The sequence below is a fragment of the Orcinus orca genome, chromosome X (assembly GCF_937001465.1).
Source record: "Orcinus orca chromosome X, mOrcOrc1.1, whole genome shotgun sequence".
Taxonomy (NCBI): Eukaryota; Metazoa; Chordata; class Mammalia; order Artiodactyla; family Delphinidae; genus Orcinus; species Orcinus orca.
In genome coordinates this window covers 26653741-26668323 of record NC_064580.1, presented here as the reverse complement: position 1 = coordinate 26668323, position 14583 = coordinate 26653741, and the positions used below count along the sequence as shown (strand labels likewise).

Genomic DNA, 14583 nt, shown 5'->3' with positions numbered 1-14583 from the left:
CACACACAGAGGAGCAGGCCCTGATAATCATTGAATGAGGGCTCTTGTCGACACTTCACTGTTAATTCATCTTGTGAACTTTTACTCAATATCACACTTTTTGTGAATGTAGTAGAACATGTGATATATACCATACTGGTGTGAATGCTGGCCCCCAAAAGATATGTCTGTGTCCTAATCTCTGGTAGCTGTGAATATCACCTTACCGGTATATCTTATTTTATTGTACTTCACTTTATTGTGCTTCGAAGTTATGGTGGGTTGTTTTTGTTTGTTTTACAAATTGAAGATTTGTGGCAACCCTGCATCGGTACTCTATTTGCATCATTTTTTGCCATAGCATTTGCTCACTTCGTGTCTCTGTGTCACATGGTAATTCTCACAATATTTCAAACTTTTTTATTACATTTCTTATGGCTATCTTTGATGCCACTTCCTGAAGGTTAGCATTTTTTAGCAATAAAGTATTTTTAATTAAGGTATGTACATTGTTTTTTTATTGCACACTTACAGTATAGTGTAAATATAACTTTTATATACATTGGGAAACCAAAAAATTCATGTGACTCACTTTATGACAGTATTTACTTTATTGCAGTGGTCTGGAACTGAACCTGCAATATTTCCAAGGTGTGCCTGTTTTTGGAAAAAGAGATTTTTCACAGATGTAATTAAAGTAAGGCTCTTGAGATGAGATCTCTCTTGATTTTCCATGTGCGCCCTAACTCTTATGCCAAGTGTCTAATAAAAGAAAGGCAGAGTGAGATTTGAGACAGTCAGAAGACAAAACACACATACACACAAACACACACAGAAGAGGATGAGGGCAATGGTGACCACAAAGGCAGAGATTGGAGTGATGGGACCACAAGTCAAGGAGGCTGACAGCCTCCCGACATTCATTACGTGAGGCAAAGATTCTCCCCTAGAGCCTCCAGAGGCAGTGCAGTCCTTGATTTCAAGCTTCTGGCCTCCACAACTGTTGACAGAAGAAATTTCTCTTGTTTTAAGCCACCAAGTTTGCAGTACTTAGTTACAGCAGCCACAGGAAACATAAAGATACTAAGATAAGTTTTCAGAAAGGTTAAGTGACGCAAATTGTTGCTGAATTTCTACTAGGCTTTGAGAAGTTCCCTTTCTCTACTTCATCCCCACCTTCAGTCCTCAGTATCATACATAGCTTCCACTTGGAAGGACATCCAGATCTCATTTGTACCTTCTGTGCCTGAGTTAGAGAGTCTCTCTTTCTTGACAATAACAACCTGACTGATGAGATAACCCAGATGTGTTTGTGTCTGTTAGCTTCCTCATACGCATTGCAAAGAGCTCCAGAAAGTACAGAAATCCTGATTATGACTACGAAAACATCAGATCCACCAGGTCAGAAGAGATATAGATATAGATAGGTATAGACATAGACATATATAGATATAGAGACATAATTATAAGAATTTTCTGTTTGCAGAACTTAAAAGTCCCAACAGGACAGAGAACAGTGATTCTCAGCCTCCATTTCAGATCTAATAAGTTAAATTTTCAAGTACACGGGAGGCAGGAGAGCTAGAAAACCAGGCGCATGTGTTTTGTAAAAGCTCTACAGGTATTTATGTCATTCATTCCGCATTAAAAATCATTGCTATAGACAGTTCATCTGGCGATGAAGATCTTCAGGTCACTGAGATTCTCACTTAATTAGTCAGGGGCAAGACAGGCCCATTGGTTTGTGTCAGTGTACCATGATGCCAAGGACCTCTTTATTTAGAGGAAGAAATGTAAATTAAAAGTGAAAATGTTAACCTATAATATTAAAATAATTAAAATACGTGTGTTCCAAATTACTAAACTGAACATAAAATGCTCATCTGCATTTAAGAGAATTTATCATTATTTCAACAACCTTTGAGAATCTTAGTCTTATTTCCCCATTGAGAAACTGTTCTCATACGCTAGAATAAAGACAACTTCCATCTTGTTTTCAATATTCTGCTGTTGTGAAAATAAAATAAATTAATGCTTAGGTCCTTTTAGTCACTGAAGTTTAAAACAGAGTGTTAACTTAGTTACTATGCTACTTTCATTCATAAAAGCATTTTTACAATTGGTGGAGGTTTTTTGATACCATTGTTTGTGGGGCCTTGACCTAGTAAATGTCAGCCCATAGGAGAAATTGCAAATTACTTTGTTATGTTAATGCAGCATGCATTTACATTATAAAAGAATCTCCATTTCTATAAAAATCTTACCAAGTTCTTTAAAGTTAACGTATATTTACAAGCCATGTGCAAGATGCACTGTAAATGTCATAAAAATATCATAAGTCCAATTTAACTTCTGGGTTAACATTAATTTTAATCCAATTGTTACAGGTTTTCTAAACGGATAATTTACCAATGTCTACATAGTTTTTAACTTTAAATGCTCAAACAATCAGTAGTCTTTAAATTACTTATCTATGTAGAGTCAGATAATTATATTCGGAAAGAAAATGTGAATCCTAAATTTACAAAAACCAACTCTGGGCACAGGGAATTAATAGTCACAGTAAACTGACAAGTCAATTATTAGTTTTACTTTGTCTATTTTAAGAAGTGAAATGAGAACACTTGCTTTCTGCTTGCTGTTTAAGAAAGGACTATAACTTGCTGTTTTTAAAGAGTAAAAACTGATGAACTAACTGACTCTTCTGCTTTTTTCACATTAACTTTTGCAGCTCACGGGACATTCTGTTCATGAATGTTCTAAGTACTCCCATTTTCTTAAGTGCCTTGAAAAGAAATTTCATGCTTGAAGATCAGTAGAGGAAGAAAAGTGTCTGTTAAAATGTACTTGAGAGAGCAGAAGTACAAAAAAATGGGAATGAGAAAATAGGAGGCAAAGATGAACTGAAGCAGATCGAGGAGACATGCAAATGAATAGGGAAAAAAAAAACCCTGAGAAACATTTCAAGGACAAGTTCATATTCAATTGCATTATTACTAGATGTGCTATTTGATGAGACACAGAATCTGTTAACAGTGGGATAAAATAAAATGAAGCAGTCTATAGGATGAGACCATTCTAAATATTGTAGTCCATAAGGATAAGATGAGATCATTCTAAATATTGCAGAAGGGTCATGGATTTAAGAGAGCATTTATTTACAATTAGAATTTAACAAAGGAGTGAAGAAAGAAACAATAATCAATACGCTAGTGTATAGAAATGTTTCAAGAAGTATATAGCACGTAAGCTTCGGTCACAATCTGTAAAATGGAAGCACAATACAAACATCACAGACTGTTGAAAAGACGAAATGAGACAACATATGAAAATGCCTTGCAAATGTTTCCTAGAACAAGTCATGTTGTAAGTATCCTATCTCTAAGGATAGCTTGATGTGACAGAATGAATTTAATTTAATTTTTCCAGAAAAGCAATGCACTTTCCTTTGCTCTCTTCCTACTCAAAGAGGTGCCAAGTTTCTATAAACACAATTCTTTGTCAGGCAAGTCTGAGGTAAGTATCCTGCTTTTATTAAACTGGAAACAAAAATTCTCCAAGAGTGAGAAAGCCTGTAGCCTGCCTGTAAGTTTGCGGGGTAGTGGGAGGGGAGAGGGAAGTACTGACTTTCCTGGATGCCTCAGCAACTTGAAATCTTTCTCTCATGCTCACTGGGGACCAGAAGTGGAAGTGGGAGATATCTTCAGACCACTGGAAAATTAAAAACTCTTTATCAAGCTTTTTACTTTTATTTTTCTTAATTATTCAATTGGATAATATATGCTATAATTAAAATTTACATATCTTAACTACAAAATTTTAAAAAATCCTTAGTGTCTCTGAGAAAGTAACATTGGGCTTGTGTGTGGTGAATTGCAAAGGAGGCCTCTTCTTGAGAGTTTGCTGTGAGGCGCAGGTTTTAAAACCTTCTGGATACTGTATGCATTGGGCTTATCTGGCATGTTTTAAAAAAATAATAATAATAATCAATTAATTAATTTTTAGCTGCTTTGGGTCTTTGTTGCTGCGCGTGGGTTTTCCCTAGTTGCGGTGAGTGGGGGCTACTCTGTCGCGGTGCATGGGCTTCTCATTGCCGTGGCTTTTCTTGTTGCAGAGCACAGGCTCTAGGCGCCGTGGGCTTCAGTAGTTGCTGCACGTGGGCTCAGTAGTTGCAGCATGCAGGCTCAGTAGTTATGGCACACGGGCTTAGTTGCTCCGAGGCATGTGGGATCTTCCCGGACCAGGGCTCGAACCCGTGTCCCCTGCATTGGCAGGCTGATTCTTAACCACTGCACCAGCAGAGAAGTCCCTTATCTGGCATGTTTTGGAGCATACATTTAGGCATATCTTAAAATGTGAACGTTTAAGCATTCATGAAGTAACAGATCAAATTTCATTGTATATGCTTTCATATTAAAAAGTTAAACATTATTAAATGCATAGGAATACATTAAGAAAAAAGGAAGTAATCAACAAAATGATGTAATGAAAAGGTCCATATAAATTCTAGAAGAATCAAAATACAAAATGCTCTCTTTAAAATTGGAAATAACAACAGTTATAGCTATGGAAAAACAAATGACACCACGGACAGTCATTCTATTGGATACATTTCAATAAAATCAAGGCAGATAAGATTGTACGATGGCCTTCAAAATGTACCTCTTATGAAAATAAACTGTTTAGTCATAAATGAACATGAGATAGTCTGGTTACTCAAAGAATCTACCCTACCACATCAATTTTTGAGAATTAAATTAAAATGAATTTCTGTTGATCTGAGGCTGGTGAATTAAATTTAATATTTCCTCAGAGGAGGCAAAAAGTCACAATGGGGACACCAGTTTCCACTGATAAAGAGGAAGCCATATTGCAGTGATAGGTGGATGATCCTTTATCTGGGTTAGTTAGAAATACCACTTGCCAGTTTTATATCAATGAACCACATCTTATGAAAATGTAAAAATCTTCACTAACACAGAGAAGAGTTATAGGGGTGATTATTCAATTACAAAAAAGATTCTTATATAAAATTACTCACCACAGAGTTTCTTTAAATAGAGTACTTCCCTTGTGCATATAAATCTTTCACTGATCATTAGCTGCTTAAAAGAACTGGGGGTCAGAGCCTCTTAAAACTGACATGTTAAGCCACTACCAATTAAAGATCAATCAAAAATGAAGGGAACACTTCTCTGAAATTATGATGATTCAATTTACCCACAAATCTGTAGGAACATACTAAGTTGGTAAAGTATGACTGGAATGCTAAGTGTGTTAACGTTAGACCATAAAATACTGGTATCCTATTTTTATAATCATATTCAAGCATGAGTTACTTTTCATGAAGAGTCTGCATATAATTTAGGAATGCTCAGTTATTTAGCCAAAATTCAAGAGGAAATTTATGGATGAACATCTCTCTTTATATTCAAATTTTAAATGATGTGGGTCTTTTTATAGTTTCTATTTTAATGAACATCAGTCATGTGGTACATATTCTTATTCTGAAACCTCTTTTAATATTCTACACCATTATGTCCTTTGATAGGTTTATTTCTGATAAATTGGCATTTACTTTGCAAATTCAGAAGTTCTTGTTAACATAGGATACTCACTGCATTTTTCTATGCAGTAAACTTCAATCATTAAGAACAACTCAGAAAGCTTTGTATTTTCAAGCTCTGTACTTTCAAGATAATAGTACTTGTCAGAGGAAAAGCAGTATTTTTCTATAAAATGAATAAGGCTATTGCCAAAACCTTCTGGAGGAACTTGACAGGCATAATGGTTTGATGCTTTGCTTTGTAAAATTATTCTCATGTACCTTGTCTTAAGAAATACTATATCTGAAGTTCTTTAGTTGAAAAAGTAATTTTTTCAGTCTTTCTTCTTGATGGTTATTAACAAATTCGTGCGGCATAGTGTCCATTACATGGTCATTTTTTAAAGGATGGGTATCATTTTCTTCTGCTATGACTAAGTACTTACTGTATGCATTTGGATAGATTTGTTGAACAATTAAGTAATCTAAAATCAATAATTTCTTTAAGATAAAGTCTCATTTAAGTAGAAAAATTTAGTATTCATATTTTGTTCTTAGATGGAAGATGGAAATTGTCTAAAATATTATCCATCCTGTACAATAGCAGACTTACATTCTAATAAGAACATAAACATGATCAAACAATCATTGACATTCAAAATGTAGCTCAGAAATCTTGTATATACAGCATTATCTCTCTCCTCTTTCTCTCCCTCTCTATATATCTCTATATATTTATACCTACACCATATATACATATATGTGTAGCATTGAAATATCTCAACTAACAGCAGCAAGCACATACTGACTACCTAATATATACAGGCAATGTACTAATCTTTACATGCATTATCTCATTAAATACCCATACTAACTCTACAGAGCTACGTATTATCATGGTGTCTTTTTTATTGACTAGGAAAATGAGGGCTGTTTGTTTAAGGTTACAGCAGAGCTAAGTGGTAGAGCTGGATTGTCACCTAGGTCTGTCTGACAGAATGACCTGAATTTGGAACCTCTGCTATATGCTGCCTCTTTATTGTAAGTAACCAAAATAGTAAAATAATAATAATCATAATAATAATGAAGAAGAAAAATGATGATGTTGATGATGTTTGTTTTTGAAAATTTTGTGATATAAAAACATGTAGCCATTTTTGATCTGTGTTTTCTCATCAGTTTAAAGAGAAGAATTTGACTTGATAACTATCAAAGTCCCTCCACTTCGTAAGGTTTCTAAATCTAGAATTGTGAAGAGTTACATATCTAGTTTCTTAGTTGGCCACAGACAAACAAAACTGTACTCTCAGTGCTGTAGCAAAAGAGCAATCTGCATGATTCATGTTAGTGTCCAACAAACTAGACCAGAACTACACCAGGAGTTGGGAATTTCAAAAGACTCTGGTTTTGTGACAACACTCTTTCTTGCACTTTTGCTTTCTTCCTTTCTTTTCTCTCTTTTGGCCCTTTTCCAAAGTAAGAACCAGCAGACTCACATTTTCTCTATTCTAGTTTTTAAATACAAGTGCTTCAGCTGGCTTCCAAACGTTCAGAAATCAATGGCCCATAGGAGCCGCTGTAACCTTCATCTCCATCTTTCTTTGGGTCTCAAGCCTGTCCTAGCACTAGGCCTCGAGCATGTAACACTTAAAAAGGAAGTCTGACTTCTGCTTAGCTAGCAATTTTTTTAATATTTGTTTTGATTTTTTTTCTGGATTGAGGGGTAATTGCAATAAGCTACTTAACATTAAAAATAGTAAAAGTTATTTAAAAAAATAGTGTATGTTTGTTCTCATCATTGCTACTTAGCCATTCTTTACCTTTTTTAAGAAAATTTTTATACAATTTTTAAACGGTACTTTCCACTTACAGTTATTCCAAAACGTTGGCTATATATTCCCCGTGTTGTACAATACACCCTTGAGCCTGTCTTACACCCAACAGTTTGCAGCACCTCCCACTCTCCCTTCCCTATATTGCCCCTCCCCCCACCCCCCACACTGGTAACCACTAGTTTGTTCTCTATATCTGTGAGTTTTTACCTAGTAATTTTTAAAGCAAACATGCAAAGCTGCATTTTCCCCCAACCTAATCTTCCTCTCTAGCATAAGGAAAGACTGATTTTGAGAATCTGTGAGATTCATATCATATAAGCTAGGCCATATAATGATCTAAGAATATGAATACTAGCTTTCATTACTTGATTCATCTTTTGTTTAAGGATATGAAATGTTAAATAAATACTAATATCAAAATATTCCTCTTCAGGTTAGAATCACAATTCTTAAGGTGTTTTTGGTTTCAAAAGTAAAATACAACAGCTGTCAAGAGTTATTACTTTCATTCATCCTGGCACAATAAATTTGGACTGAGTACACCTGAATGTCATCAGTTTAAATAATTATAACACCAGTCTGTATTTGCCTTTACATGCTTTAATTATGATGTCTATTTGCCCAGAAGCTCTAATTTATGTCTAGCAAGCTTTATTTTGGGCAGTAGAACTATGCTGATCTGCATGTCTTTCTTAAGTGGGCAACGAGTACATCATTTGTCATCTAAAATCAAGACTTGGATACAAATGTTTTTATCCAGAGTGAAAGAGAAGTTTTATGGTTTTTCATATGAGTTTGTCAGTGAAAATATGTTTTGTATCTTCCACATGGAGCAGTAAAACCAAAGTCAACAGCATTACATTTGCTGATGACAACCAGAAGAGCAATTGTGGCTGGAAAAACCCAAACAGTCAATCCTGACTTCCTTACCTCTGGGAAGGAAGGTCATATTTGCATCACTTGCATAACTCAGCAACAAAGTATTCTTTAGCATCATCAATATTGTATGTCATTTTCAGAATTAGGTATCAAATTCAACACCTGAATTGTTTTGTTTCTAGGATACTGACATAAAGTACTTCCCTACTCCAGAAAGGAAACAAACAGGCCTCCTAATTAAGTAACTATTCAGAAAGGATGTGTTCTGTTTCAAGAAAATAACAGCTATGAAAATATAGAACTAGATAGTAAATGTTAGAGGGCTATTTTTCACTCCATAAAATAATTCCCTATATACTTTCCTTGGATTAAAAACTCAACTAGTATATTTGTAATACAACACATTCCATGCACTATATGTATATATGTATGCATATATACAGTTCCAGAACATATAAAGGATTGAAGTAGAATATATTTCCATAACTAATTACTCTAGCAACACAGTAAATTAAACATAAAATTTTCATGGCAAAAAGTTTTCCTATTAAATTATCAATCAGGATCTATTATATAGACATTTTTCCCTCAGTCTGCTTGAAACTTAAAATTCTGCCAACTATAATATGGTGTAACAGGGCAAGATGTGTTAGTTAAGTTCTAGTGTGACATTTTAATTAGCCTGTAATTAAGTTGGATAAAGTTACATGTGTAGTGTGTCCTTTACGAGGACAGATGTTTAAAAATTTGAGGTTTCAATACTGTCATCAACCACTTTCCCTGAGATGTTAACATCTGGTGAATCCTTGTAACTCAGATACATGTGTTTTCTTTTTAACAAACTTAACAAAAGAAAGTGGATATTAAAGAAAAACAAAAGCACTGTTGAGCAGCTTATTCAGTTCAGTCTCATTACTTTTTTCTTACAGAAAATTTGGAGATGTGTGTCCTTTGTGGCATGTATACCTTATTGTCAATTAGTATTTATTGACATTCCCTATGCCCAGAGCACATCACAAAATTCCTGTGTACTTATATTAAGAAACGCAGGCTCTAGAGGAAGTTTTCAGTTGAGCATTAGGATAAGCAAGAGAAAAAAAATGGATAGAGACTGCAGACATTTGATTAGGTTTCTATATTTCTTCAACAATATGGATTAGATTTATTCGAAACCCTCCAAATGAGGATAATCCTGAAAAAGAGAGGCCACACTCATATTCAATGAATGAAGAGAAGGAGCTAAGGGGGGAAGGAAGAAGTGATTCTGATACCCAAGGAAAGTGAGTTTTCCTTCAAGAGCTCTATGTTACAAAGATGTATCATTTTATGCATTGTATCAAAAAAATTAAAAGTTATTAAACTCACTACATACTTCTAGTGAGAGTCTGTATTACTCTGATAAGAATTCTGAAACTATGTAGCAAGAAACTTTGATGAAATTATTTCCTTTTACCCATTTCCTTTTAGCAATCTGTCCTGTTGAAATAGGTCAAGAGAAAATGTATGATTAAAGACAACTGCATCATTATTTATGATAATGAAATTTGGAAAAATCCAAATTTCCAGCAATATACGTGAAATTATAGGACATTCACATGGATGTCATGCAGCCATTAAAGGAGTATTTTCTCAGAATATTTAATAGGAGCAGAATGTTTCTACAACATAAAGTATAAGAAACAAGATTCTTTTCTGTATTTCCCCCAAAGGTCTACCTGTAATTAACCTGTAAAACTAACCTATAAAATTATTTTTAAAGCAAAAAGCAAAATTTAAATAAAGAAATACCCATATCTAAATGAGTAATTAATGATAATTTTCAGTAAATTCTACGTTGTAAAGTATAATGTGTCTTACTAGGACAAGGGTGGAATGAATTTCTACTCTTTGAAAGTCTGGTAATGATGAATATAACATCCTCTGTACTAGAAGTTTCTGAAAATGGGCTCCTAGCCATAAGAAGGCCATATATCTGATTGACATCCTCAGGGCTCAAGTTCAGCAAGACACTGGTGTCTGTCTTTTGATTCCCTTGACTACAACCACCTGAAAAGACTAAGTCAGGCTCACCCCCTGGATTGACCTTCAGAATTGCACAGTGTGATTTCTGGGCCTTTTGCCCAAGAAAGTTCTGTCCACATATTCGCTGATGCCTGAAAGTTATTTAAAAGGGACAGAGTTGTTTTTGTTTTTTTTTCACATTTAGAAATAACATATAGATGCCACTTAAAATGAAAATACTAGGCTATAACCCCATATTGACTGAAATTCAAAACCACCAATTTACATGGTTAATATGAATTTAGTTACTATTATACTATTTTTTTCCTAAGTACTTTGATTTTTGGTGCCTTTTGCTTTCTATACTGAAACAGTTTAAATTATCACTATCAGAATCTTTCCAGTTTTGAGAAGATGAAAGAATTGTAAGAAAAGGAAGACACAAAGGGATGTGGAAAGGGAAAGGTAGGCATGGCTAGCAAATGGCAGAGAAAGGAGAATTTGGAGATGAAAACAAATCTATGCATTTCATGATTTTATCTAATTCATTATTAATATGTTTTATATATTCATACACAAACTGGAGATTTGATGGATTTAGTTACCAAGGACAGGTGAATGGATATGTGTTTAACTTAGCCAAGATGTTCATGTTAGGTCACCAGCCATGTATTAACTCAGCTTTGTGTAATTTCTAATGATTGTTCTTATAATTAACTCACATAGTAGTTTTATTAACCTCTGAGGTTAACCCTCAATTTAGGACAAGGTTGAGTCAGACCCCCAAGCTCTTGATCAATGAAACTCTGTTGGAGATTTTCACCATCTCATGAGAGTAGGCACCACTTACAGGTTCCCTATCACTGGTCCTGGCCACCCTCCTTACTCCCCCGCCCATGACTCTTCACTCAGTTCCCTTCCTTAGGATTTGACAACACATTTTGAGCCTGTTGAAATTATTAGCTTTTTCAAATCTGGAAAGGGCAAAAATTAAATCCCAAAGGAGGTGAAAAATCAAAGTACATATTGTAGAAAACAAACATATTTTAGGCATCTCGAGTCTTTCCTTTTTTTTGGTCCTTAACATTATTTCCTATTTTCACTTATCCTTTGTGATCAGCTGTTCACCTACCCCAATACTATTAAAGTAGCAACACTAAAAGGTAGTTATTTCAAATCAACTGTTGCTCAAAAATTCATGGATTAAGGTTAAATTTCTCAAACTAGTAAATGATGTATCACACTGAGAAGTGGAGTTAGAAAATAAAACGAAAGTTGTTTAAAACAATACAAGTCCCAGGTTGATGTCTATGGTTTACTTGGTGTTTAAAAGGTGTTCCTTTCGGCAGTGACAATAAAGGAGTTAATTAGAGTATTTTCTGGAGCATTTTGATTGTTCTCAAGACATGCCCATCTTTCTTCAAACAAATATACAGCCAAACCTTCCAATTTGCATAAGAAATGTTCATATTTTCAATTTGATTTGTTTTTATAATTTTTGTTCAAGAAAAAGTAATTTTTGAAAAAAGGAAAGCTTTACAAATTATTTATTCCATTTTGTAAAACATTTTAGAAGACAGAACAATTTGATTTATTCCAAATTCAGGGACAATATAAGGAAACCCAATGGGCAACCATCTATTGTAAAATTCTTTGAATCATTTTTTCAAGTAAAGAGATACAATTAATATCATTTTGGCTATGCTCATTACAGATAACTGGGACAATAAACCACTCCCTCTTGGTCCAAGATATTTATAGTTTTGCATAACTTCTTAGAAATATATCTTCCTAGGAGTTATTGAAAGGTCTGTATGAGAATGGCCGCTTAGGAAAATTTATATTTCAAAATTTCTTTTCAAAGTAGCAATAACATCTAATATATCTCAATATACCACAGCATGAGTAAAGAGCGCGATACAATTTTAATATGTTTGTTTCATATACAGCATGGCTTTAGTGCTGCTTCTGGTCTCCCATCTCAAAATAATGACAATTATAAAACTACTTGCATGTATATGGAATTAATCCAAAGCCTTAGGTTTATCATCAAAGAAACATTAAAACCCTGACTTGTATAAAAATTACATATGTTCATGCCTCAAAGTGAGTGAATATTTCCAATGCTGGAAATCTGTTGACTACAATAATTTTATAGTCTCTAAAACCATCATCTTATCTTTTTGCACTATAACTGTGGATGTGCTATTAGTAAAGATTATCAGATCTGTAATCTTCATTTTGAAGACAGATTTACAATTTTGATTTAAACTCTCCCCAGTGACAATAACATTGATAACATAAGGGATGGACTATGAATTTTTTTTAGTTGTATTCATTAAATGCATTTCTACTTTCAAATGGTTAATGTAAGAAAAAATTCCTTAACAAACATGAATATATGGTTTAAATTATACTTTTGATAACCTTTTATATCAAACCACCAAAAACAACTAATTTTCTGCTAAAGTTTATGATATATACATACATGCATATCATATTTCAAATAAAAAATATAATTGAATGTGCTGTATATATTTATAAACAAGAGGGGAAATTTCCCATAATTTGGTATAACTAAATATAGATAGATAAATCAGACTAAGAAATTCTAGACTTAACTCTAAGATAAATATGTTAAAATTCTTATTTGTGGACTAGATATTTTTACCAAGGCAGAATATTCTGTACATATTCTTATGTTTCAGTCCTTTAACCAAAAGCCACTCACTCACATTTTATGAATATATTATCCATAACTTAACTATCACAGGGTCCATTATATTTGGCTGGATAAAAATGATTTTTAACTGTAACAGTGTCATTTACTTTAATGAATCTCTACCCTTTCCCCCAATTTTAAAAAATTGTATTTTAACATATTATTGGGTATTATAGTAAGTATTATAAGTCAAACAGTTCCACACTGCCTGTTTTAAAACCAATTCAAGTGCTTCCCCGGTGGCACAGTGGTTAAGAATCCACCTGCCAATGCAGGGGACATGGGTTCGAGCCCCGGTTGGGGAAGATCTCACATGCCACGGAGCAACTAAGCCCGTGCACCACAACTACTGAGTCTGCGCTCTACAGCCCGCGAGCCACAACTACTGAGCCCACATGCCACAACTACTGAAGCCCACGCACCTAGAGCCCGTGCTCTGCAACAACAGAAGCCACCGCAATGAGAGGCCTGCACACTGCAACGAAGAGTAGCCCCCGCTAGCCGCAATGAGAGATAGTCCGCGCACAGCAACGAAGATCCAACACAGCCAAAAATAAATAAATAAGTAAAATAAATTTAAATAACCCAACAATTCAAGCCTTATAAAATGACAAAATAATACCATCAGCAAACCCTTCAGTCCATCTAATTTTTCAACAACCATCTAACTAACACATAAGTTTTTACATCCATATGTCCAGCTTGGTCCTAATGCACGCACCAGGGGGATGGAATACACCATATTTGCTGGTATTTTCTAATTTTGCTCCCTTTAAATAAACATGGGCTTAGCTCAGAGTATTACACCAGGTTACAATCTAGGCTTATTAATAGTCTGAATGTAACGAGAAAAGTGTATTAACTAGAATTAAGAAATTACTCACCCAGCTGGGTCTCCTGAATTGTCAGTTTACTTTCCATAGGATACAGAAGCTTGGGTGGTTTATCAGTGAGAGGGGCTGAAAAACAATAATAATACAGACTTATAGTTATGCTGAATAAACTGAAGGATAGAACACAGTTTATTTTCCCAAGTAGTTTTCATTCTCTGAGTAGTGTGTCAAAGCATTCTACCAAGTAATGACTTACATATTGCAGGCAGTACCTTCAGGCGAGTTGAAAAGCTATTAGATTATACATGAGCGAAATATAACACTACCAAATTGGCAGTCACATGAGACTGTTGCAGTACAGAATCAGGATTGGTCAGTCCTTAAGAACGTATGATTGTACTTCACCAAATATTTTCAATTTTCACCTTGCTTTCCTTTTTAAAGGGTACCCTACCTTTTCTCTATGTTAATTAAAGATACACATTATATCTGTATCGTGCATTTCAATGATTTTTTGGGGGGGCATAATATTGCCTCTTTCTTCTTAATCCCATTCCTAGTTTCCCTACCCTGGATCACATTGCCTCAAAACCCATAATTTAGTAATTAGATTAAGTATTTCTCACATACATCTCCTATAAATGAGGCAGCAATGTGGCATTACATTACTACAAATACAAGCAGCATATTCAAACATGCATAAAAGTAGTCACCAAGTTATATTTTAAGTAATACTTTTCATTTAGTCAGAACCCCTTATTACTATTATCCATGACATTTTATAGTACT

General features: G+C 34.3%; 1 protein-coding gene across 1 annotated transcript in view; it reads right to left on the bottom strand.

Moving 5' to 3' along the window:
- Positions 1-13920, bottom strand: part of IL1RAPL1 (interleukin 1 receptor accessory protein like 1) — a 300832-nt gene extending 286912 nt beyond the window's left edge. Inside the window, exon 1 of the mRNA XM_049704799.1 lies at positions 13846-13920. Coding sequence (XP_049560756.1) covers positions 13846-13882 — 37 coding nt within the window. The 5' untranslated portion in view covers positions 13883-13920. The remainder of the gene's footprint in view (positions 1-13845) is intronic.
- Between the last annotated feature and the right edge of the window lie 663 nt (positions 13921-14583).